The 22,884-nt window shown below is 46.5% G+C and overlaps 1 protein-coding gene across 5 annotated transcripts; it reads left to right on the top strand.

The window, feature by feature from the left end:
- Positions 1-460: 460 nt before the first annotated feature.
- On the top strand, positions 461-21,964 carry LOC125631323 (olfactory receptor 51E1-like). 5 transcript variants are annotated; one of them, XR_007354922.2, is made up of 2 exons: positions 461-2,909; positions 3,296-9,183. XR_007354922.2 is itself a non-coding variant. In XM_048837814.2 (2 exons), exon 2 carries the CDS (start codon positions 20,445-20,447, stop codon positions 21,384-21,386), a length of 942 nt encoding a protein of 313 aa, XP_048693771.1. In that variant the 5' UTR covers positions 461-2,909; positions 20,403-20,444; the 3' UTR covers positions 21,387-21,964. The 5 variants fall into 5 exon arrangements, 1 of the variants encoding a protein (XP_048693771.1); XR_007354924.2 differs by having other exon boundaries at positions 5,215-9,183; XR_007354925.2 differs by having other exon boundaries at positions 5,433-9,183.
- Positions 21,965-22,884: the final 920 nt, after the last annotated feature.

Below are 22,884 nucleotides of genomic sequence, written 5' to 3' on the forward strand. Positions count from 1 at the left end.
GGCAGACTCGATGATCAGTGGTCCCTTTTGGCCTTGAAATCTATGACTCAATCAAAAGATTGCCTCTTGGTCTGGGATGAGGACCACGGTTGTTAGAGGGCTTTCCCTTCACCCCCTCTCCTGACTCTTATCATGCAGACAGAACGCAGAAGACCAGAAGCGCGAAGTTCAGACAATACAATGTTTATTGGGGTTAGTTCCAAGCAAGCATGTCCATAGCTCTACATGCCGGCAGAGTCTGTTACTCAGTGTTCTGTTCCCAGCTCTGACGCCACAGAGCCTTTACCCCGTGTCCCCCTTCCCCATTTCCTATTCCCACCTCCTCCCTCTTAGCAGGCCCAAATATACCTGCAATGCAGGCCCCTAGTCACACCCCTTACAACTTATGGTCATATTCCGTTTTGAAGGGTTGTGAGTCTGGGGTCTTCATCCCAACTCTTTTGTATCCCATTGGAGGGGTAAGGAGTGAGGTTGTGTTCTGCCCAAGGCTAGGCTTTTCTTTGCCTTTTAGTGTTTCTGATGCCTCCCTCCCATCCCCCCTTGCCCTTCCCGACTGGTTGCTTGACCTTGGCTTGTGATAGGAGTTGAGTCAGTCTGAAAGTATGTGCCCGTATATTACACTCCCACCATGCCCAGTAACTCTTTAACTGTTCTTATCTGTCCCCACTATACTAACAAACCCATCTGGCCAGGCAGAAGCAACACATACAGTGTCTTTGTTCTTTGTTCACACATATTAGTATAAGATATAAGAGTATCAAAAAGTCAAACCCAAAATTCTATCCCAGGCTAACAAATAGGCCTATATACTAACACGAGTCAACAACTTTTTACCAGAGGATCAATGGAATATCTGCATATACATTCATGTAAAACAGTACAATCCCTGCCTTGAAGAGATGACAATCAAAGGGCCCAATGGAAGCCTCAGACCCTGATCCTGTCTCATAAGAGCTGTTCGCACAGCAGTGTAACAAGAAGTTTTATTTAGCCCACAAACTCATGAGCAACACTCATGTTCCAAAGACAAGCTGTCCATCACATGGCATGGAAAAACCTCAGAGTTCTGTCCCTAAGCATGTTCCTGCATACCTTGCTGAGTCCCAAGGCATGTCTGCTTTCTCTCAATGGATCAATTGTATAGCTGATGGTCCTTAATGGGGCATCAAGCAGGCTAGGAAGAGCTGACACCAACTTGTCTGGGGTGTCACCCAGAAGCAGAGCATAAAGACAGTATAGAGTCAATATTCATAACTTTAAATACAAATTGATACATGCATACAGATCGCATAATCATAACCAGCAAACCATAATCTTGTCTTAGACACCTTATTTGACCCCCCTTTATACAAGATTTGGTGCCACTACGGGACCTTGGTTGCAACCATGTTCTATATGGCCCCAGTTCAAGTCAATAACGTGACACCCCCAACGCAAAATTGATGCAGGAAGGGATGACACAAACATTGCTGACTGCATCTCAAGAGCTCCCCATCCTTGGTTCTGCCTTACTACAGCTAGTATTGGGTTAGAAGCTGTACCAGTGTATAACAGAAATGGTTTATCAAAGTCATGTTCAATAACGTGATTGAATCTCTTTACAAACTCAAGGTAAAACTTGGTTAGAACAACAGTGGATTGGATCTGCTCTTGCAGCATGGTTCCTGTATGTCTCATGTGATCTTGCCAAGAGCTAAAGAACAGAGCTGCTTTATCCACACAAGCTCTGGCAAATGTTTGAAACCCAATTAACATCAAGTTAATGTAGATATTACTGTTGTTTATAGTACAGGAATCTTGGCATTTAGCCGTGAAAGCAATATGTTAGCGTGCCTCAGTTTCCCTTTTCATACAGCCCATCAGGTCTGGAATGTCTTTTCCCCTGTGAAAAGTTCCAGGACTGTTTACAGACTCTAACTGTGACACATCAGTATAACAAGGCCTTTTAACATAAAGTGTGTTTTTATGTATCGCTCTTAGCATGTTTAAGGGATTTTCCAAAGGGCTAGGCACATTGTACATTTTTACAGTTCTTGGTAATAGCAACACATTAGTTACAAAATTTACCATTAGCAATAACAATGTTAGGTGAGAAAAGCTAAACAGGAGGCAGTTATGCCAACCAAACCAAAGTCAGGCTAAGAGAAGCTGCTGAGAAAGTCTCTGAAAGTAGAATGAAGGAATATTTGTTTAAGTTACAGAGAGTGAGAAAAAAGGGGAGGCCTGCATTCCTGCATTTTTGTACCAGATGTGCTGGGAACTGTCCTTGAGATACAGAAGCTCTGTTTTCCACTCCCTGCTCTTGTGTTATGCCTGTTTTAACTCCTTGTCTCCTGGTTGACACCCATACCGATAAGAAAGTTAGTGAAGCACTACGATTTGCTAAAAGTTATCTGCAATAAGGGGGGTAGATGTGCATGCATATAGAGAAAGAGGATTTTAACTAATATGGGGGGGGGGCTGCTTTATGAATAAATCTGTGACGCGACGGGACTGTCTATAAAAACCTATGAGTTTTACTTAGAGGCTGCCTGGTTCTCTTTGGAGTGTGCACTCTTCAATAAAGAGCGTTGGGTTCGGACCTTGTTGGTGTTGCCAGTCTCTCTCCGGTCAGACAATGAACCGTGCCGTCTGGGGTTCGAGTCCTCGACAATTTGGCGACTCCGCCAGGACCCGTCTGACTCTCCGGCGAGGGATCAGACTCTAAAGCAACGCAGCGCACATCCTCCGGCTTCGAGGAGCCTTGCCAGTGATCTGATCCCTGCGTCGGCGATAAGGCGTGTTCTGTGAACCAGCAGGAGCCCATAGAAATCCAGCAACATCCACCTACCCGTTGAGTTGGCTCCAGATTCAGGTCTTCGGGGTTTGAGTCCCTGGAGAGGGTCTTCAGGGTTCGAGTCCCTGGAGAGGTAAGCGATCGCTTGATACTAAGAGTTGGGGATTGTGGGTTTGAGTCCCCTTTCCACCTAGGATGGGACAATTTGGCAGCAAATGCCCGGGGGACGCCCCGTTGTCTCTGATACTCAGAGATTGGAAGGGAATCTCTGGAACTCCTGGGTTAACTAAATCAAAAATGAATAATTTATGTCAGGTTCAATGGCCAGCTTTCACCACTCATTTGTCCCCAACTAAAGAATGGCCGGCCTTTGGAACTTTTTCCGCAGACAGGATGGATTCCTTAAGAGATATTTGGGTCGATCTTAGACCGGGACAAATGGATTATTTGTTTGTATGGTATGATTATAAGCCAAAAGAAGGACATCCTCTTTCCTCCTCCTTTTCTTATTCATCTCAGGGGTCTCCAGCCCCGCTCTGTGCTATGCCTGCTTCTGCCCCTCCTCCGGCTTTCTGACCTATGCCCAGGACCAGTTGCAAGCCTTAAGACAGAACTTCCAGGCAGAAAAGGAAGCACTGGCTAAGCAAGTACCAGTCCTTCAGAGACTTGTCAAAATTCAACCATTTGTGCTCAGCATATGCCGTAACAACAGTGTGTCTGCCATAAGAGGAAATTGAATAGTTAAGCCGCCAATTGGCTGTGCGTTCTGTCCAGGTGACAAGCACCCTGGGGGGAGGACTCGGGTAGCCCTTGTAAGTGAGAATATTTAAGAAAAGAGACCAGGAAGGCTGGGGGCTAGTTAAAAAGCCCACCCTCCTTGTGAAATTGGTAGTGGAACAAAGCTGGTGCTCATGGAAGGGACAGTTCAGAGAGAAAAACAGGATCGGGCCCAAGCGGGCAGGCAACAGATAGATTGGAAAACAGGTTGGAAACTTGGAGGGCATAGTGAAAAAAAAGAAGTAAATAATTACAGGAATGGGAAACTTAAATCCTGGAATAATACTTGGAATGGTAAAATCTGAGTTGATCGGGGTGTCGTTTGGGAAAATAAGCAAGTGATTTAAGGAAAGAAAGTGAGAAGTTAACTCTGTAGTTGCTGGAGGGAATTATGCTAAAGAAAAAGAATTTTTGGTTTCTTTGCAGCCATTCTGAAGGAAAAAGGGGCCTTTTTTTCAAAGAAATGTCTGTAAATAAATCCAGGCAAAGAGACTATGTGATTGAAATCATTTGGCTACGAAAAATTTAGACAAATTAGCTAAAAGAACATAAGGGGTTTTATTGGAACTTAACTGCCCAAATGTATAAAGGAATGTAAATATATAATGCTACTTAATTAAGATCCTATTAGACTCTAAGGGGCTACAATAGTTGGTGTTTTCCTTTTTAGAGTCGTGTGTTGTGAAAACAGGAGTTAAAAGTAAAAGGCAATCTAAAGTCCGGTAAAGTTTATTGTGCCCTTTTTAAAGTAAGAATCTTTAAGCTGTGGATCCAAAAGCAAGCCAAAAAGCATTTGTTTTAATGTAAATTACCTAACTGATAAGGTAGAAGCCACTAAAACCTGGGCTGCCTATGAAACAAATACAAGAAAATATGGGTAATTCCTCTGTTTTGCCTGCAATTAATAAGGGTATTTGTATAAAAAGAAAATATTTTAAGCAATGACTGACTGCCCAAAAGGGGTAGATCTGTGTTCTTTTTGCCTTTCAGAAAATTAGAAAATACTGATGCCAAGTAAAAAGCAATTCAACATCTCATGAATTTACTGGCACAATAGGAATTCTGTTCTGTGTTCTATGTCCTGTCTTGTGGTGTTTGTCTTGTGGCCAGAATTGCTGTGTTTAATTTTTCATAGGACAGTTTAGTTTAAAACTAAATAGAAGAGTTAAATCAAAATGCAGATACTTGTTTTATTCAACTTGAAATACAAAGCGTTTGGATAATATCAGGAAAATGTGATATACTAAAGTTTAATACATTTGCTTAAGTAAGTAAAAGAAATTTAGTTGTCCAGATCTTTTAATTAAAAAAAAAATTGTTAAAATGCGCACACCAACAGTCTTTGGAAGCAAGGACATGAAAGGTTAACCCACTCCCCATATTATACATGGGATCCTTCTGGCTACCTCAAATTTCTAGCCAAAGGGCTGGGGAGGGAGGAAAGCTATTGGACACCAGAGGTTGTACCAAGTGGACTCCTCAAAAGTGGGTGTGCTTGTCCTGGCTTGTTGCTCCAAAGCTCCGTAATAAAGTCATTTTCCTAGAAGGGTGTATGTGGCATACATTGAACAATAAGACTAAAGTGCTGTATAATGGGCAATGTACATGTGTTCATTTTTGAACAAAGGTGTGTGAGTGGAAAGTGAAAGTTTCCTTTGCAGGTTAATAGAAGCCAAGAAGGAGAGAAGAAAAAGAACGGAGGACGAGCTAATTCAACACTGTAGCTGGCAGGCTCGGTCCAAAGATAAGACGCTGGCCTGCCCAAGGACACTACTCACAGCTAGGATTTGGCTAACAGCCAAGAAAGAGGGGGGCTTGAATGTGCCCAAGCAGCTGTGAGATCTGTAAAACACTGCCAAACATTAATGAAATGTGTTAGGTCTCTGTATTTACAGGTGAAAGAAGTCCTGCTCCAAGGATCCTGAGCAAACCTGCCATATGTTAAAACCAGGTGACTGGGTCTACATAAAGGTCCATTAACGAAGGACTACTCTGGCCCCATGCTGGAAGGGCCCTTATTAAGTCCTGCTAACTACCAATGCCGCTGTGAAGTGCCAAGGACTGACTGCCTGGACCCATACTTCTTACTGCAAAAAGACCCCTCCACCTCAAGATGACTTCACTTCGACTACTGATCAGCCTGTCCCTCCTTCTGGGTTTTTGTCTTTCCTCCTTTTGGACAGCAGGGGAAAAAACAAGGTGAAGTGCTAGTAACCTCTCCCTTGTCCACTAACAGAGCTAACCTGTATTGCACCGCTAGGGAATCTGACCTGGAAAAAGGTTCCTCAGAAGCAGACGGCGTCAGACTTCGAGGGAGCCACGCACATTCACCCCACCGTGACCCGGGTGAATCAGAAGCAGACAACATCTCTGCTCAAGACAAATGGACTGCTACCCCTTTGGGCAACCTGAAGCTCCGGCTGCAGCTAAAAAAACCTTGAGTTGGTGGTGTCCTCTCAAAGAAAGATGGCCCCGTTCTCTAAGCTGGGTTCTTGTGTTTTTAATCTGTTTAGTATTTGTTATCTTTCTTTTCTGGGGAGTTGAGACTATAGAATCACACAGTTCTAACACATTTATACGTCTTGCCCATGAAATGAAATCTCATATGCCAGACTTACAAAACACTTCATGCTGGGTGTGCTCATTAATACCAGCAGATAGCCAAAAAGGTCTTTGCAGGGCTCCTATTCCCCTTAGTGCAATGAATATGACCTGAACCCCGTCCTGAAAGAATTCTTCAGGCAATTGAAATATTACCTGGGCTGATACTGGCATCTCTGAAAGCAGGTATCTAGTAGTTTGGAAACGAGTTGGTCAATGGTGCCTCTTAAGAGAAGGGAAAATAGCTTTGGGTAATACTGAGTGCACAGTCTACTTTAACGGCACTCATTTCGGGAGTAAAAGAGGTCCTAATATCTCTCTCTCCCGGATGGGGCAACCTCTTGCACCTCCGCGTGGTATAGATTTGCGGGTAACAAGTGCAGTCTGCAAGGGGAAGAACACTTTTTGTATAAAGATCATATGCTGATTGACTATTGTGTTATAAATTGCACGCTGGGGTATAACCTGCCAACTCATACTATGTGTTTATGTTCCTCTAACGCCCCAGTGGCTAAATTCTCCCTCCTCCCATCTTGGACCGGATGGTACAAATGTATTAATAATACCTGGTCCAAAGTCACGCCTATCCTTTTTGAAGTATACCGGGTGTGTGGTAACAAGGCATACCTGGCCCTCCCTCCTTCATGGAGTGGATCCTGCTACTTGGCTTGGTTAGAACCACCCGTAGTATATCGCGCACATCTCCCTAAAGGGGAAATCAGAAATGTAAGAGGGGCTGAGGAAGATGCGAATGACTCTCGCCCCCTTACTTGGCGTGCCCTAAATGATTGGACGGGTGCTTGTGCAGGATTTGTCTTTGCCTGTGGCGGTCCCACCTGGCGTAGTGGGGAAGGAGTCATGAGACTTCAGGGAGTGTTGGAGATGATGGCAAATACCACTGCCGATGCCTTGGTAGATTTGGCAACCAAACAAAAAAACCTAAGGCACATGGTTCTCCAAAACTGCTTGGCATTAGATATTTTGCTGGCCTCTCAGGGAGAAACACGTGCGTTAATTGGGCAAGAATGCTGTGTATATGTTCCAGACGTTTATAACGCCACCTGGGAAAGAGCAAACCACCTTATGCAAGTTGCAAAAGACCATGGAGGAGAGCGAGTCAACTCATGGTGGAACAATTTGTTCAATTGGGTTCCAGATATAGGTGCCTGGTTACATAACCTGCTTCGCAGTGCCGTTGTAATTGTTTGTGGCCTAATAATTTTGTATGTTATGTTAAGATGTGGCTGTTGAATGGGTACCAAGCTGTGCCCTACCAACCAGTGATTGGTCCCCAGTCACTACCCACAGAGGCCAGTATGTCCCAAGAGTTCCCCTATGGCACTCTGGGGACAAAGGGGGGACTGTTAGGTGAGAAAAGCTAAACAGGAGGCAGTTATGCCACCAAACCAAAGTCAGGCTAAGAGAGGCTGCTGGGAAAGTCTCTGAAAGTAGAATGAAGGAATATTTATTTAAGTTACAGAGAGTGAGAAAAAAGGGGAGGCCTGCATTCCTGCATTTTTGTACCAGATGTGCTGGGAACTGTCCTTGAGATACAGAGGCGCTGTTTTCCTGCTCTTGTGTTATATCTGTTTTAACTCCTCGTCTCCTGGTTGACACCCATACCGATAAGAAAGTTAGTGAAGCACTACGATTTGCTAAAAGTTATCTGCAATAAGGGGGGTAGATGTGCATGCATATAGAATCATAGAATCATAGACTATCAGGGTTGGAAGGGACCTCAGGAGGTCATCTAGTCCAACCCCCTGCTCAAAGCTGGACCGATCCCCAATTAAATCATCCCAGCCAGGGCTTTGTCAAGCCTGACCTTAAAAACTTCTAAGGAAGGTGTCATAAATATAAAGGGAAGTGTAAACCCCTTTAAAATCCCTCCTGGCCAGAGGAAAAATCCTCTCACCTGTAAAGAGTTAAGAAGCTAAAGGTAACCTCGCTGGCACCTGACCAAAATGACCAATGAGGAGACAAGATACTTTCAAAAGCTGGGAGGAGGGAGAGAAACAAAGGGTCTGTGTGTCTGTCTATATGCTGCTTTTGTCGGGGATAGACCAGGAATGGAGTCTTAGAACTTTTAGTAAGTAATCTAGCTAGGTATGTGTTAGATTATGATTTCTTTAAATGGCTGAGAAAAGAATTGTGCTGAATAGAAAAACTGTTTCTGTCTATCTTTTTTGTAACTTAAGGTTTTGCCTAGAGGGATTCTCTATGTTTTGAATCTAATTACCCTGTAAGGTATCTACCATCCTGATTTTACAGAGGGGATTTCTTTACTTCTATTTACTCCTATTTCTATTAAAAGTCTTCTTGTAAGAAAACTGAATGCTTTTTCATTGTTCTCAGGTCCAAGGGTTTGGGTCTGTGGTCACCTAAGCAAATTGGTGAGGCTTTTTATCCAACATTTCCCAGGAAAGGGGGGGGGTGCAAGTGTTGGGAGGATTGTTCATTGTTCTTAAGATCCAAGGGTCTGGGTCTGTAGTCACCTAGGCAAATTGGTGAGGCTTTTTACCAAACCTTGCCCAGGAAGTGGGGTGCAAGGTTTTGGGAAGTATTTTGGGGGGAAAGACGTTTCCAAACAGCTCTTCCCCAGTAACCAGTATTTGTTTGGTGGTGATAGCGGCCAATCCAAGGACAAAGGGTGGAATATTTTGTACCTTGGGGAAGTTTTGACCTATGCTGGTAAAGATAAGCTTAGGAGGTTTTCATGCAGGTCCCCACATCTGTACCCTAGAGTTCAGAGTGGGGGAGGAACCTTGACAGAAGGAGATTCCACCACCTCCTTAGGTAACGCATTCCAGTGTTTCACCACCCTCCTAGTGAAAAAGTTTTTCCTAATATCCAGAGAAAGAGGATTTTAACTAATATGGGGGGGGGGCTGCTTTATGAATAAATCTGTGACGCGATGGGACTGTCTATAAAAACCTATGAGTTTTACTTAGAGGCTGCCTGGTTCTCTTTGGAGACAGGCTTCTCTCTCTTGTTGTGTGCACTCTTCAATAAAGAGCTTTGTGTTTGGACCTTGCTGGTGTTGCCTGTCTCCGGCCAGACAACGAACCGTGCCGTCTGGGGATTCAAGTCCTCGACAACAACAAATCCATTGCAAGTGTCCATCTACAATCATGTTTGTTATGCCACATCTCTGGCTCAATACCATTGGGATTTGGGACTTTTAGGGTCACCCTGCAGCTTCCCTTTGCAAAATTAAGTTCTCTTTTTCCTCCAGTGTCCTGAAGGATCAAACCCTGATTTCTCCTGCTTAACAGAATTCACTGGCTGATTGGGTTTGCTCTCTGTGCTAACAGCTACATGAAGGTCGCTATCTTAAAACAAAAAAACTTCAAATCCAGACTCCAGTGAGAAACTGCTGAATTGGAATTCATTTGCAAATTGGATACTATTAATTTAGGCTTAAATAGAGACTGGGAGTGGCTAAGTCATTATGCAAGGTAGCCTGTTTCCTCTTGTTTTTTCCTACCCCCCCCCCCCCGATGTTCTGGTTTAACTTGGATTTAAACTTGGAGAGTGGTCAGTTTAGATGAGCTATTACCAGCAGCAGAGTGAGTTTGTGTGTGTATGGGGGTGGGGGGGATGTGAGAAAACCTGGATCTATGCAGGAAATAGCCCAACTTGATTATGTAAAGAGTTGTCACTTTGGATGGGCTAGCACCAGCAGGAGAGTGAATTTGTGTGGGGGGGTGGAGGGTGAGAAAACCTGGATTTGTGCTGGAAATGGCCCACCTGTTGATCACTTTAGATAAGCTATTACCAGCAGGACAGTGGGGTGGGAGGAGGTATTGTTTCATATTCTCTGTGTGTATATAAAGTCTGCTGCAGTTTCCACGGTAAACATCTGATGAAGTGAGCTGTAGCTCACGAAAGCTCATGCTCAAATAAATTGGTTAGTCTCTAAGGTGCCACAAGTACTCCTTTTCTTTTTGCGAATACAGACTAACACGGCTGTTCCTCTGAAACCAGCTATTAGCAAGTCCTTCTTCTCCCTGCCAGCCAAGTAATTTGCATTACCACAGACAGGAGCCAGTACACCAGTTTTCAGATCCTTAACTGCTACCAATTCCAAGGCTGGACTCTGTCTTAAAGGGATACCATCCATTTTCACTAACAAGCCAGACTCCAAGTTCTGTTGTTCTTCCCTTACCAACCTCTGCTTCCACATGGAATTAGATGATGTTAAGCTCACTGAGAGAACAAGAAAGTATCTAGAGATGAGAGTATACTTGCCATCCCCTGTATTCTCGAGAGATTAACTGCCCAGCTGTTCTGCTCTGCAGACTCAGCTACCCAGTCTTCCCTCTGAACCTGAGCCTCAGGCTGTTCACTCACAGAATCAGCATGGAGACATTCCTCTCTCAACAACCTTGTCTTCCCAACAAGCTGGCCAAACACAGCCACTTGGTTATAGGACTCTTCAACTTTCTTAACAGCTTTCACTCCATCTGAGACCTTCTCAAAGCTCTCCACACTGGGTCTTTCAAAAAGAAAGTTAGTGGATCCATTCACAACAGAAAATCTCTGGCTGTTAGGAACTGAAACTTCCTTGATTAAATCACTTTCACACCCTCCAGCTACAGCAAACTGCTTGCAAAGACTACCATGAGGAGTCCTTTCCCCAGGAATTTCTTTAAGCAGCAATTCACCCCTCACAGAAATTCTGCCTTTACCCTCTTCACCTAGGGCTTGCTCTACAGGAACACTTCCCTGAGCAACAACAGACTCTTACTCACTTACATCCAGAATCACCTCTGAATCCAGTGGGTCTCACTTACATCCAGAATCACCTCTGGCCCATCAGGTGGATTCCAACACAATCCCCTTTCAGGGAAACTTATAGACTTCCTAGATAAAAGGTTAGAAGCCTTCTCCTTCCCTTTGCCACACACAAGCTCAGGAATCTTTTCCTTCTTGCTACAAGTTTCCACACCATCGGTAGGTAACACAATCATAGAATCATAGAATATCAGGGTTGGAAGGGACCTCAGGAGGTCATCTAGTCCAACCCTCTGCTCAAAGCAGGACCAATCCCCAATTAAATCAATCACATCACCTTTCTGCTCTCCTTGTGCCCTGGCGAGGGTATCACCCTGATTAGACAGAGTTGCTACACCCTTTCCCAGCTACACATTAGCAACAGGCAAAATACAAGCACCAGAATTGTCTGGTATCTGGGATTTTGCTAGGACACTAACTGGATGCGACCTAGTTAGAGTGCCATTCTTCCTAGCAGACACAAACTTAGGACCATTCCTTTCCTGGGCTTTAGCTGAATCCAGAACCAACTCTGAGACAACCGCACTATTCTCAACCATCACAGGCTGAAAGGCACCTTCTGTCTGCTCCATAGACAAAGAAGAGCCGGAGATACATTCTCCTTTAGCTGCATGAAAACACAGCTTGGGACCTCTTTCCCCTTGTCCCAGCACACAGGGCTGGTCACAGACAACTGCTTGGAGATCAGGGTAGCTCCCTCCATAGGCAAGCCAATACCCCTGACAGACACAGGCACATTTCCTTCACTGTCACAATCCTCCACACAGGTAACAGGTAAGGTATAGGGACTCTTATCTTCCACTATCCTGGCCTTCCCAAACTGCTGACTAGACAAAGCCATCAGCTCACAATGCTGCCTAGGCTCATCCAAACTTTCCTTACCAAGCACCTTGCCACTCCCAACTGACAAACTGCTGCTCTTCTCAGTACCCTGAGCTACTTCCAGCAAATCACAGTTACCTTTTCCAGGTTCACTTTTACAAGCTGTACTAGCCAACAATCCATCACCCATCAAAAATTGACCCTTTCCTTCCTCAGTTCAGGCTTTAACCTGACCATCCACTTTCATCCGCTCCTGAGAAACTTTTTCCTGACCAATGAGTTCTTTCTGCTCTTTATCAAACTCCAGATTCACTTCTGTCACATTAGACAGACATTCAGAAGCTTCCTGCACAGACAAACAGCTCTTTTCCTTAGACAAACATTCCCCAGGCAAATCATTGTCCATAATGGACACAGGTTTAAGATCATCCCTTTCCTGTGACTGGTTACCTGGACTGAAAAAAACTTTAATATTTTCCCCAATCAAAAGATCCTTAGGCAATAACTTCCTTATACCAACTCTAGCTTCATGTTTAGTACCATTCCATTCAAGGGGGATTCTGGCTAAAGGCACGCTTACAGTAAACTCATAGAGGACTACAACATTCACACTCTGATTTGCAAAGTAATCTTCTTCTTTGACAAGATCTGCTTTAACAAGAGTCAGAGTAACAGCCGTGTTAGTCTGTATTCGCAAAAAGAAAAGGAGTACTTGTGGCACCTTAGAGACTAACCAATTTATTTGAGCATAAGCTTTCGTGAGCTTCAGCTCACTTCATCGGATGCATACATCAGATGCATCCGATGAAGTGAGATATAGCTCACGCAAGCTTATGCTCAGATAAATTGGTTGGTCTCTAAGGTGCCACAAGTACTCCTTTTCTTGTAACAAGAGTGATGTTAGAAGCCATAATTTGCCCTAAACAGCTTTTTCCATTGACTTTTACGCTCTCTATGAATTTTTCATTACCACTCCCATACAGAGCATTGGCACAATGTATGGGGCCACCCTCTACTGAACTCACAGTAACAGCATTACATAAAAGGTGGCAGTGTTGGGGTACATTTGGTTACACCCAAACAACTGCTCAGAGTCATACAACAGATCAACATTGTTATATACTGGACTTTCAACAGGATACAATTTCTGCTGTTCTTCCATTGCTTTTTTTGACTTGGAGCTGAAGTCTGACTGTCTCCTGTTGCATCTGGTGAGCTTTCTTCTTCCTTTCATCAGCTTCTTTTTCTCTCTCAGCAGCTTCTCTTTCAAATTCAGAGTTCCTTTCTTTGGCTTCTTTCTCCAGCTGGGCCAAGGCTTGCTTCTCTCTCATTCGAATGTCCGCCAGTTTTTGTTCATGCACAAGTTGCAGTTTACTCACTGCCTTTCGCATTCCATTGCTTCTGCAGTCTCTGTAGCATCAGCTAAGGGCTGTGGTCCTGCCTCCTGATCACTGGCCACCAACAGATCTCTCAGTTCTTGATTTGTAGCTTTCTTTCTAAAGCTTATCGTCTTTTCTGAACACAAATCTTTCAGGGCTTTTTTGTCAAGGCCCTCATATGCTCTTTGCTCACCCATTGCAACTGCTCTTTAACCATCCAAACTCTCAATACCAAAATTCAAATTTGGATAGTGTTGGGTTCTGACCCAAAGCTTAATTGACCTGCTTCTGTGGATCCTAGCACAACTACGCCACTGTAACTCTGAGGTTTTTCCAGGCCATGAGACGGGCAGCTTGTCTTTGGGACAAAGAAAGAAAGACCACATGTCAAGAGAATATAAAAAGCTGCGGCAGCTCCTCCATCTTGTCTTCAATCCTGCTTCTTACCTCTGGAGGGACTTTGCTACACTGAAGCTTTGAACCAAGGACTGAAAGACCCATCCCAGCTGGGGATGTTCTCCAGAGACTGGATTTGAACCTGCAGTTTATTCCATCACTGCTACAAGCCTGAACCAAGAACTTGGCCATTACTGTATGTCATTGATTCCATTGAACCAATTCTAGCTCTCATCGATATCTTTTTCCTTTTATGAATAAACCTTTATAATTTAGATTCTAAAGGGTTGGCAACAGCATGATTTGTGGGTAAGGTCTGATTTGTGTATTGACCTGGGTCTGGGGCTTGGTCCTTTGGAATCGAGAGAACCTTTTTTCTTTTACTGGGGTGTTGGTTTTCATAACCATTCGTCCCCATAACGAGTGGCCCTGGTGGTGATACTGGGAAACTGGAGTGTCTAAGGGAATTGCTTGTGTGACTTGTGGTTAGCCAGATAGTAAAACCAAAGTCCTCTCTGTCTGGCTGGTTTGGTTTGCCTTAGAGGTGGAAAAACCCCAGCCTTGGGCTGTAACTGCCCTGTTTTAAGCAATTTGTCCTGAATTAGCACTTTCAGTTGTGTCCTGCCAGGACCAGAATCATTACAAAAGGCAAAGCATGTTTATCTGCAAAATGTACTGTATCAGAATGAAATTCCCAGCTGACTGAGCCGTGTCCTGGTGGGCGGTTCAGAAGGCTGATAAATAACCCAACTCAGTAAGCCTGACAGATGGCAAACCCAGGCCGCGTGCAGCACTGAGCTTTCCTGTCTGATGAAGCAATAAGAATTCTCGGCGTCCGTTACTGGCGGACCCTGGTGAGTTTGGACGATGCTGGCTGAAATGTCCTTAAACTGAGCTTGGTTGTTTTGAGAGCCATATTCTACCACCTCTACTCATGTTGAGTTTATAAAACAACCCATCTCCCACAAGATGATGAGTGCCCTCGGACATGCTGAACACCCTTAGCTCCCCTTGACTTCAGCAGGAGTTGGGGTTTGTCAGCTGCTGGCGGAATTGAGCTCTTAGCGTAGGCAGGGTTTAAAGGGATGACCACAGGAGACTTCTCAAAGCGCCAGAAGAAGATACTCAGAGGCTGTTTTTTTGAGGGAACTGAGATGTGGTGAGTAGCTTTTAGTATTGGTAGGCGTATGTAAGGACTAGTCATCCATTTATTTATTTTGCCATTTAACAATTTGTGCTTGGTCAACCTATATTCTTGTTGAGTGCACATAAACAATCAGAGGAGCTACTTCTTCAAGTTGCATCCAAGATAACGATCCACTCAAGCCAATGATCCATAGATTCGTTCAAGCCCAGAAGAGACCATTAGGTCATCTAGTCCAGTGGTTTTCAAACTGTGAGTTGCAACCCAGTACTGGATGGTGGAATGGAAGGCACTGCTTTACGGCAGCTCTGGTCAGCACCGCCCACCGGGCCGTTAAAAGTCCGGTTGGCAGTGCTGCCCAGATAAGGCAGGCTAGTCCCTACCTCTTTCAACACCAAGCTGCACCCCAGAAGTGGCCAGAAGCAGGTCTGGATCCTGGGGGGGGGGCACGGGGTTCCTCGCACTGCCCCCCACCAGGAGCAGCGGCTCTGCACTCCCACCGGGGGGTGCCTGAGGGCAAGAGCCGCACGGAGCCGCTTGCGCACCTCCACGTAGGAGCCGGACCTGCTGCTGGCTGCTTCCGGGGCGCAGCATGATCTGCAGTGCCAGGAGAGGCAGGCAGCCTGCCTTAGCACCGCTGCTGCACCGCTGACCAGAAGCCGCCCAAGGTAAGTCTGCACCCCAACCCTGCACCCCAATCCCCTGCCCCAGTCCTGAGCCCCCCGCCAACCCAGAACCCCCTCCTGCACCCCAAGCCCCTCATCTCCAGCCCTACCTCAGAGCCTGCACCCCCAGCCCAGAGCCCTGACCCCCTCCCTCACCCCAAACCCCTCATTCCCAGCTCCGGTGGGTCACGGGCATCAACAATTTTCTTCAACTGGGTCACCAGGAAAAATTTTGAAAACCACTGATCTAGTCTGACCTCCTCTATATCACAGGCTGCAGAATTTCACCCATTTACCCCTGTCTTGAACCCAATGACTTGTGTTTGACTAACGCATCCCTTGTGTTCCTCTAAAGCGTATCTTCCAGGAAGGCATCCAGTCTTGGTTTGGAGATAGCAGGAGAATCCACCACCTCCCTGCGGAGTTTGTTCCAGTGGTTAAACACCCTTGATGTCAAAAATTTAGTTTGTCTGGTTTCAGTTTCAAGCTATTGGCTCTTATTATAACTTTCCATGCTTGATAAAAGATTCCCTTAGTAGCTGGTATTTTGTCCCTGTGAAGGTGCTTGTACATGGTTATCAAGTCAGCTCTCCACCTTACTTTTAGTAAGCTAAGCAGACTCAGCCCTTGAAGCCTCCACTGTCCGGCATTTGCTCCAGCCCTTCAGTCATTTTTGTGGCTCTTTTCTGCACCCACTCCAATTTTTCAATCTAGGCTCGGGGCCTGGACACAGTATGCTGGCCCTGGTCTCCCCACTGCCATGCACAGAAGTAAGGTCACCACCTGCTTTTACTCACTGCTCGCCTGTTTATACAGCCAATGGTAAGTTAGAAACAACCGAGGAGGAGAAAGACCAGGATGATTGTAAGCCATGATGTGATGCAGCTGGGAACAAGGCCCATGAGATCCTAGAATGTGTCAGGAGAGATAGGGAAGTATTCATATCCTTATACCAGGCACTGGTGAGACTTCCTCTGGCAAACTGTATAAAATTCTGGTCACTTATATTCCAGAAAGAAAAATACAGATTGGAAAGGTGCAGAGAAGGGCTCCTAGGATGGTCAGAGCAATGGCGGGCCTGTCTTACAAGGAGACTAAAGAACTTGGCTGGTTTAGCCTAACACAAGGCAGGCTGAGCAGGGATCAGATTGCTCTATGAATACACCAGTGGTGGGGGGTAAAAACCAGGGAGGGAGACGAGCTCCTGAAGCTAAAGGACAGTGTTGTCAAAAGAACAAACGGGGAGAAACTGGCCATGAGTAAACTGAGGCTGGAGAGGAGAAGGAGGTTTCTGACCATCTGAGGAGGGAGGTTCTGGAACAGCCGCCCAACAGGAGCAGAGGGGAACAAACAACCCAGCTTGTTTTAAGATGGAGCTTGACACGTTTATGCACCGGACTGTATACCAGGGTCACCTGACATAGCAGGGGACTGGACTCATTGACCCAGGAGGTCCGTTCCAGGCCTATGTCCCTGTGGGTCATATTTTGCCCATTTTGCATCACACTGGGCACTCATGTGGAGTTGCTTGTGCACTATGACCCTTCTCTGGGCCCTGGCCGATGGATCTGTCCCTCAATAGATTCAGGAGAAAGCATGACTCAGCGTTATCATCTGGAAAAGGAATTGTTCTTGGGCTCCTGTTTAGTGATGTCACAGGAGTTTAATTCCCTGAGTTTCTGCTAATCTCAGCATGCTGAGCTGCCAGCTGCCCCCTCCCCCTCCACTAGCCCCAAAGGAAGGGTGGTTCCAGCCTTAAAGTGCTGGCCTGGGACTCAGAAGAACTGGCTTCAGTTCCAGGCTCTTCCACAGATTTCTTCTGTGACCTTGGGCAACTCACTTAGTCCCTCTGTGCCTCAGCAATATGTGTTTTAATCCGGCTCAATGTAGAGGTTTACATCTTGGAAGAAGGGACACAGGCCATCCTTACCGGATGGGGGACCCAATCTTGGGAAGCAGTGACTCTGAAAAAGACTTGGGGGTCATAATCAGCTGAACACGAGCTCCCAATGCAGTGCTACAGACGAAAAAGCTAGAGCCACCCGGAATGTACAACCAGGAGAATCTCGAGTCGGGGCAGGGAGGTTATTTTACCTCTGTGTTTAGCTCTGGTGTGAGCACTGCTGGGATCCTGTGTCCAGTTCTGGTGTCTACAGTTCAAGAAGGACATTGATAAATTGGATAAGGGTCAGAGAAGAGCCCAGAGAATGACTAAAGGATTAAAAAAACCTGCCTTAGAGTAATAGCCTGAAGGAGGTCAATCTATCTAGTTTAATGAAGAAAAGGTGAAGGGGTGACTTGATCACAGTCTGTAAGTACCTGCATGAGGATCAAACATTTAACCATGGGTTCTTCAGTCTAGCAGAGACAGTTATAACAGGATCCAATGGCTGGAAGCTGAAGCTAGACACATTCAGACTGGAACTAAGGTGTAATTTTTTTCAACAATGAGGGTAATTAACCATTGGAACAATTTACTAAGGGACTGTGGTGGATTCTCCATCACTGACAATTGTTAAATCAAGGCAGGAGGTTGTTTTAACAGCTCTGCTCTAGGAGTTATTGTGGGGCAGGTCTCTGGCCTGTGCTAGGCAGGGGGTCAGACTCGGTGATCACAGTGGTGCCTTCTGGCCTTGGGATCTGCCCAGTGGTGTTTAGTAGCTCTGCCCTGCCGCACGGGGTGTTGGACTGATAAATATGTCACAGATTGACAGGCGCTCGGACGTTACAATAATTGGGGCCAGAAGGAGATTTCAGCTCGGTGTGCCCCATACGGGTGATTTGGGGCACTGGGTGGAGAACCTGAACTCTTCCCAACCCCCCTTGGTGATGAGGCCTGTCATCAGCACAGCCCCCTTTGACGAGGGAGTTCCGGGCCCCTCCTGCAGCTCGGCAATAAGAGGGGGAATCAGGACGTGCTCTGAGAGAGCGAAGGATCTGGAGAGTGTTGCCTGGCTGAACAGAGCCTTGCTGGGGGGCCCCTCGGTCTGATCCTGACCCTCACCTGCTCCATGAGCAGTGAGAGCCGCTCTCGCCCTGGAGACAGACCTCACACCTGCATCCAAATTTCCGTCATCACCAAGTTTGGGGGTAGCTGGATCTGGGGGAAGGGGTTGTTTGGGTCCAATAGAGAGCTAGCAGCAGGCATTTGGAGCTAGGCTTGGGTCACGCCCCTTTCTATGAAGAATGTGCAGGCCCTTGCTTAGCCGGCGTGTGCATGTTTCATGCCTGAACAAGAGGAAGAGACCCTCTGAGCTGTGCCACAGGAGCCAGTGAATCTGCGAAGCCGGCACTGTTATGTCCGGCTGTCTGTGGCGTAACCCTGTTCCTTACAACCGGGGGCTCTGTAGCCCAGTGCAGAAGGGAAACGGTGTTGTTAGTAGATAGGTCTGTTTGTTAGCATCGGATAGAATTTGGGGTTTGACTTTTTGATACTCTTATACTAAAATGTGTAAAGAAAGAACAGACACTGTGATGTTGCTTCTGCCTAGTCAGATTTGTTAGCACAATGGGAACAGATAAGAGCAGTTAAAGTGTCACCTCAGAGCACACTTTAAGATTGCCTCAACCCCTGCCTCAAGGCACAGTCAAGCAACCAGTCGGGAGGGGCAAAGGGGCTTGTAGGGGGAAGGTATAAAACACTAAAAGCCCAAAGAAATGCCTGTCCCTGACCGCAGCATAACCTCATTCCTTACCCCTCCCGTGGGGTACAAAAGGGGCAGGATGAAGACCACAGACCCAAAATGGAACATGACCCTAAGTTGTAAGGGGCAGGACTATGGGCATGCATTGGGCCTGCTAAGAAGGAGGAGGTGTGAATGGGAATCGGAATAGGGAATGGGGAAATGGGAATGGAGAACGGGGACACAGGCAAGGCTCTGTGGTGTCAGAGCTGGGAAGGGGGACATGGGGTAAAGGCTCTGCGGTGTCAGAGACGGGAACAGAACACTGGGGAACAGACTCTGCCAGTATCTAGAGCTCTGGACATGTTTGCTTGGAACTAACCCCAATAAACATCACATTGTCTGCACTTTGGACTTCTGATCTTCTGCTTTCTGTTTGCATGACAAGAACCAGGGAAGGGAGTGAAGGGAAAGCCCTCTAACAAGTATCTCCGTCACTGACGGGCTGTGGCCAGAAATGTCCACTAACTAACCTCAGTGCCTTCGTTTGTGGGTGCTCCGCTTAAGATAGGGGGACAGCAGCACCAACTCCTGGGATTTTATTGAGAGTCTCGCACTATTTCCTGTCTTTCTTAAAGCCCCAACTTCTGGGATCAAGATACTGTGCGGGAATCCTAGTTTTCAGTTTTCCTAAGAAAGTTTTTTTTTAAAAGTGAGTTGCAGAAAAGCTAGAAACCCTGAATCAGGTGCACCCCAAAGACTGAGAAACCAAAGGCACATGAAAACGAAACCCACATTAGTGTATTTTTAAATCTCATTATTTTAAAACCAATCTCATGATTTTGGGGAGTATGAGTCATACTTGTTGTATGGGGCCGAGCGATACTGCATCCCTAGTTCAAAAGATACGTTCTCATTCAGCCACAAGACCAGAATTCGATGAGTGAAATTCCCTGGCCTATATTTTGCAGAAGCTCAGTACAGATGACTGCAATGGACCTTTCTGGTCCCAATATCTATGAATGTGGGTGTGCAAAGTCTGATGAGCCCCACATCACTGGACAATGGAAAACATTCGCCTTGACCCTTCCAGGTCTCAGATTTCCCTTCTGTAATAATGCCGATAATTTTTGTGGAAGTGCACAAGCCAAAAAGGAATGTGTCCTCTATCCCCCAACGAGTTCTTGCGAGCTATAACCCTATGACCTGACCTTCCCGTATGAGTGCCGACAGCTGCCAGGACTGGTGCACTGTACTGGGAAATATTTACAGACCGTGCAGCCCTGGGAGACACTGAGGGACTGATTCTGATCACACTCAAACCAGTGTAAATCCACTAACATTCATAGAGCGAGGCCAGCAGTAGTGAGATCAGAATGGGGCTTGCTGTGATACTGATAATGATAATTGTTTTGATTCCAGGCTTCTGTAAAGGCAGCTGGACAATAGCAACACGCCCCACCCATGTCAGCTTCCAACAACGTCAGCTTCAGCGCTTCCCCCTTCACCTTGATTGGAATCCCAGGGCTGGAGGCAGCTCATTTCTGGCTGGCCTTTCTTCTGTTCTCATTGTACCTCTTCGCCGTGCTCGGGAATGGCACCATTATTTATATCATCAAAGCCGAGCAAAGCCTCCATGAGCCCATGTACCTTTTCCTCTGCATGCTTGCAGCCATTGATATACTGATCTCCACATCCACCATGCCGAGGATGATGGACCTCCTCTGGTTCAACTCCACCACCATTGGGTTTGATGCCTGCCTGCTCCAGATGTTCTGCATCCACTCTCTGTCAGGCATGGAGTCCACGGTCTTGCTGGCCATGGCTTTTGATCGCTACGTGGCCATATGCTGTCCCCTGAGGCACGCCGCCATCCTCACCAGCCCCAGCATAGCCAAGATAGGGCTGGCAGCAGTAATCAGAGGAGCTACCGTGATGGCCCCCTTGCCCATTTTTATTAAAAGGCTGCCCTTCTGCGGCTCCAGAGTCCTCTCCCATTCCTACTGCTTACACCAGGACGTGATGAAGCTGGCCTGTGCCGATATAAAAGTCAATATCATATACGGTTTGATTGTTATTATCTCTGTCATTGGGCTGGACTCCCTGCTGATCTCCCTGTCGTACATCTTCATTCTCAGGGCTGCCTTGAGTCTGAGCCAGGAGGCCAGACTCAAGGCACTGGGCACCTGCATCTCCCACGTCTGTGCCGTCTTCCTGTTCTATGTGCCGTTCATTGGCCTGTCCATGGTGCACAGGTTTGGGAAGATACATGGTTCCAACATCCATGTTGTAATGGCCAACGTCCACTTGCTGGTGCCCCCAGTACTCAACCCAATAGTGTATGGGGTGAAAACCAAGCAAATCCATCAAAGGATCACGAGGCTGTTCCAAAGAACTACCCACTGATGGGACCTTTCATCTAGCCAGCTGCATAGTCATTCAAAACAGAAGCAATCATTAATAGCCCACATGGCCAATCCAGAACATCACTCGACAAGCAGAACAATTCCTCACGCACCCTTGTACCCAAAGCAAACCTGATGTAGATCACAGAGGCACACAGCCAGCCCCTGGAGTTTCCCTTTCGTCCAACAGCCACAGCTAGAGTGGCACCAACAGGGGAACAAGAGATGAGTCTGGGTAAGCCAGCCCTCTCCCCTGCCCTCCCCATTGGCTCCTGCGGGAGCCACCCGAACACAGCAGATCCCAGCAGCCTTGCTCCCCACCAGAAGCCTGAGAAACTTCATGGTGGCCTAAGAGAGCCACCAGCCCCTGGAACTGGCATTGAAATCAACAGATTTCCATCGAGCACTGAACACAGCATATGGCCTCCTAACTTCAGTTCTGCGGCTGACACTGATACACTACGTCACCTTGAGTCCTGCAAGGTATATCTGTATCGGTGGAATACGTGACACCCAGTCTCTTAATAGCTGAGAATAAATAATAGCTGCCAAAAAAAGAATAAATGAAGCATGATCTTACATCTGGTACTCCTGGGGGAATTCTGTGCCAAAAAATTAAAAATTCTGCGCACAATATTTGAAAATTCTGCAAATTTCTTCATATTTTATTTCTCAAAATAACACCATATAATCATGCCAGTTATGATTCTTTTGGTAATTTATTTCAAAATATCTGTCAGCAAGTATGTCTGTAACAATGCAGACCAAAAAAAAAAAAGATTCAGGTTTTTTTTTTGTTTGTTTGTTTACAAATAGATTCCGTATGAGGCATATTAATACAGAACTTTGTGTAATTCATTTAAATTACATGACAGAACTGTATTTCCTGCACCTGTCCGAAGCAGTGCAAAGGCTTGGGGGAGTTGGGGATAATGGAGGAGCTGAGGGAGAGGGAAGGAGCCTGCAGTGAACCTGGAGGGGTGTTGGGTGTGGGTGGGAGAAGTATGGAACAGGTGCTGGGGGAGGGGAAGGTGGGGAGGGGCTGGAATGTTAGGGAGTTGGGGAGCTTCCCCCATGCAGACCCTGGCTGACCCCCAAGCCTCTCCCATTCAGTCAGGCACGTCTGCCCCTGTCCCTGCACCCCGCATCCCCAGTCTCTTCAGCCCCCTGCCCCCATCCCCAGGCTCAATCTCATAGACTCATAGACTACCAGGGTTGGAAGGGACCTCAGGAGGTCATCTAGTCCAACCCCCTGCTCAAAACAGGACAAGTCTCCAATTTTTGCCCCAGATCCCAAATGGCCCCCTCAAGGATTGAACTCACAACTCTGGGTTTACCAGGCCACTGCTCAAACCACTGAGCTATCCCTCCCCACCAACTCGGTCACCCTACTCGCTCCTGAGCCCGTGCTCCAGTCGGCCCCCGCCTCCACTAGCCATTCTGAACCCTCCCCCCCGCAGCAGGCCTGGGTGCCCCGCTCTGTGCTACCCTGGCTCTGC

The sequence above is a fragment of the Caretta caretta genome, chromosome 1, assembly GCF_965140235.1.
Source record: "Caretta caretta isolate rCarCar2 chromosome 1, rCarCar1.hap1, whole genome shotgun sequence".
Taxonomy (NCBI): Eukaryota; Metazoa; Chordata; order Testudines; family Cheloniidae; genus Caretta; species Caretta caretta.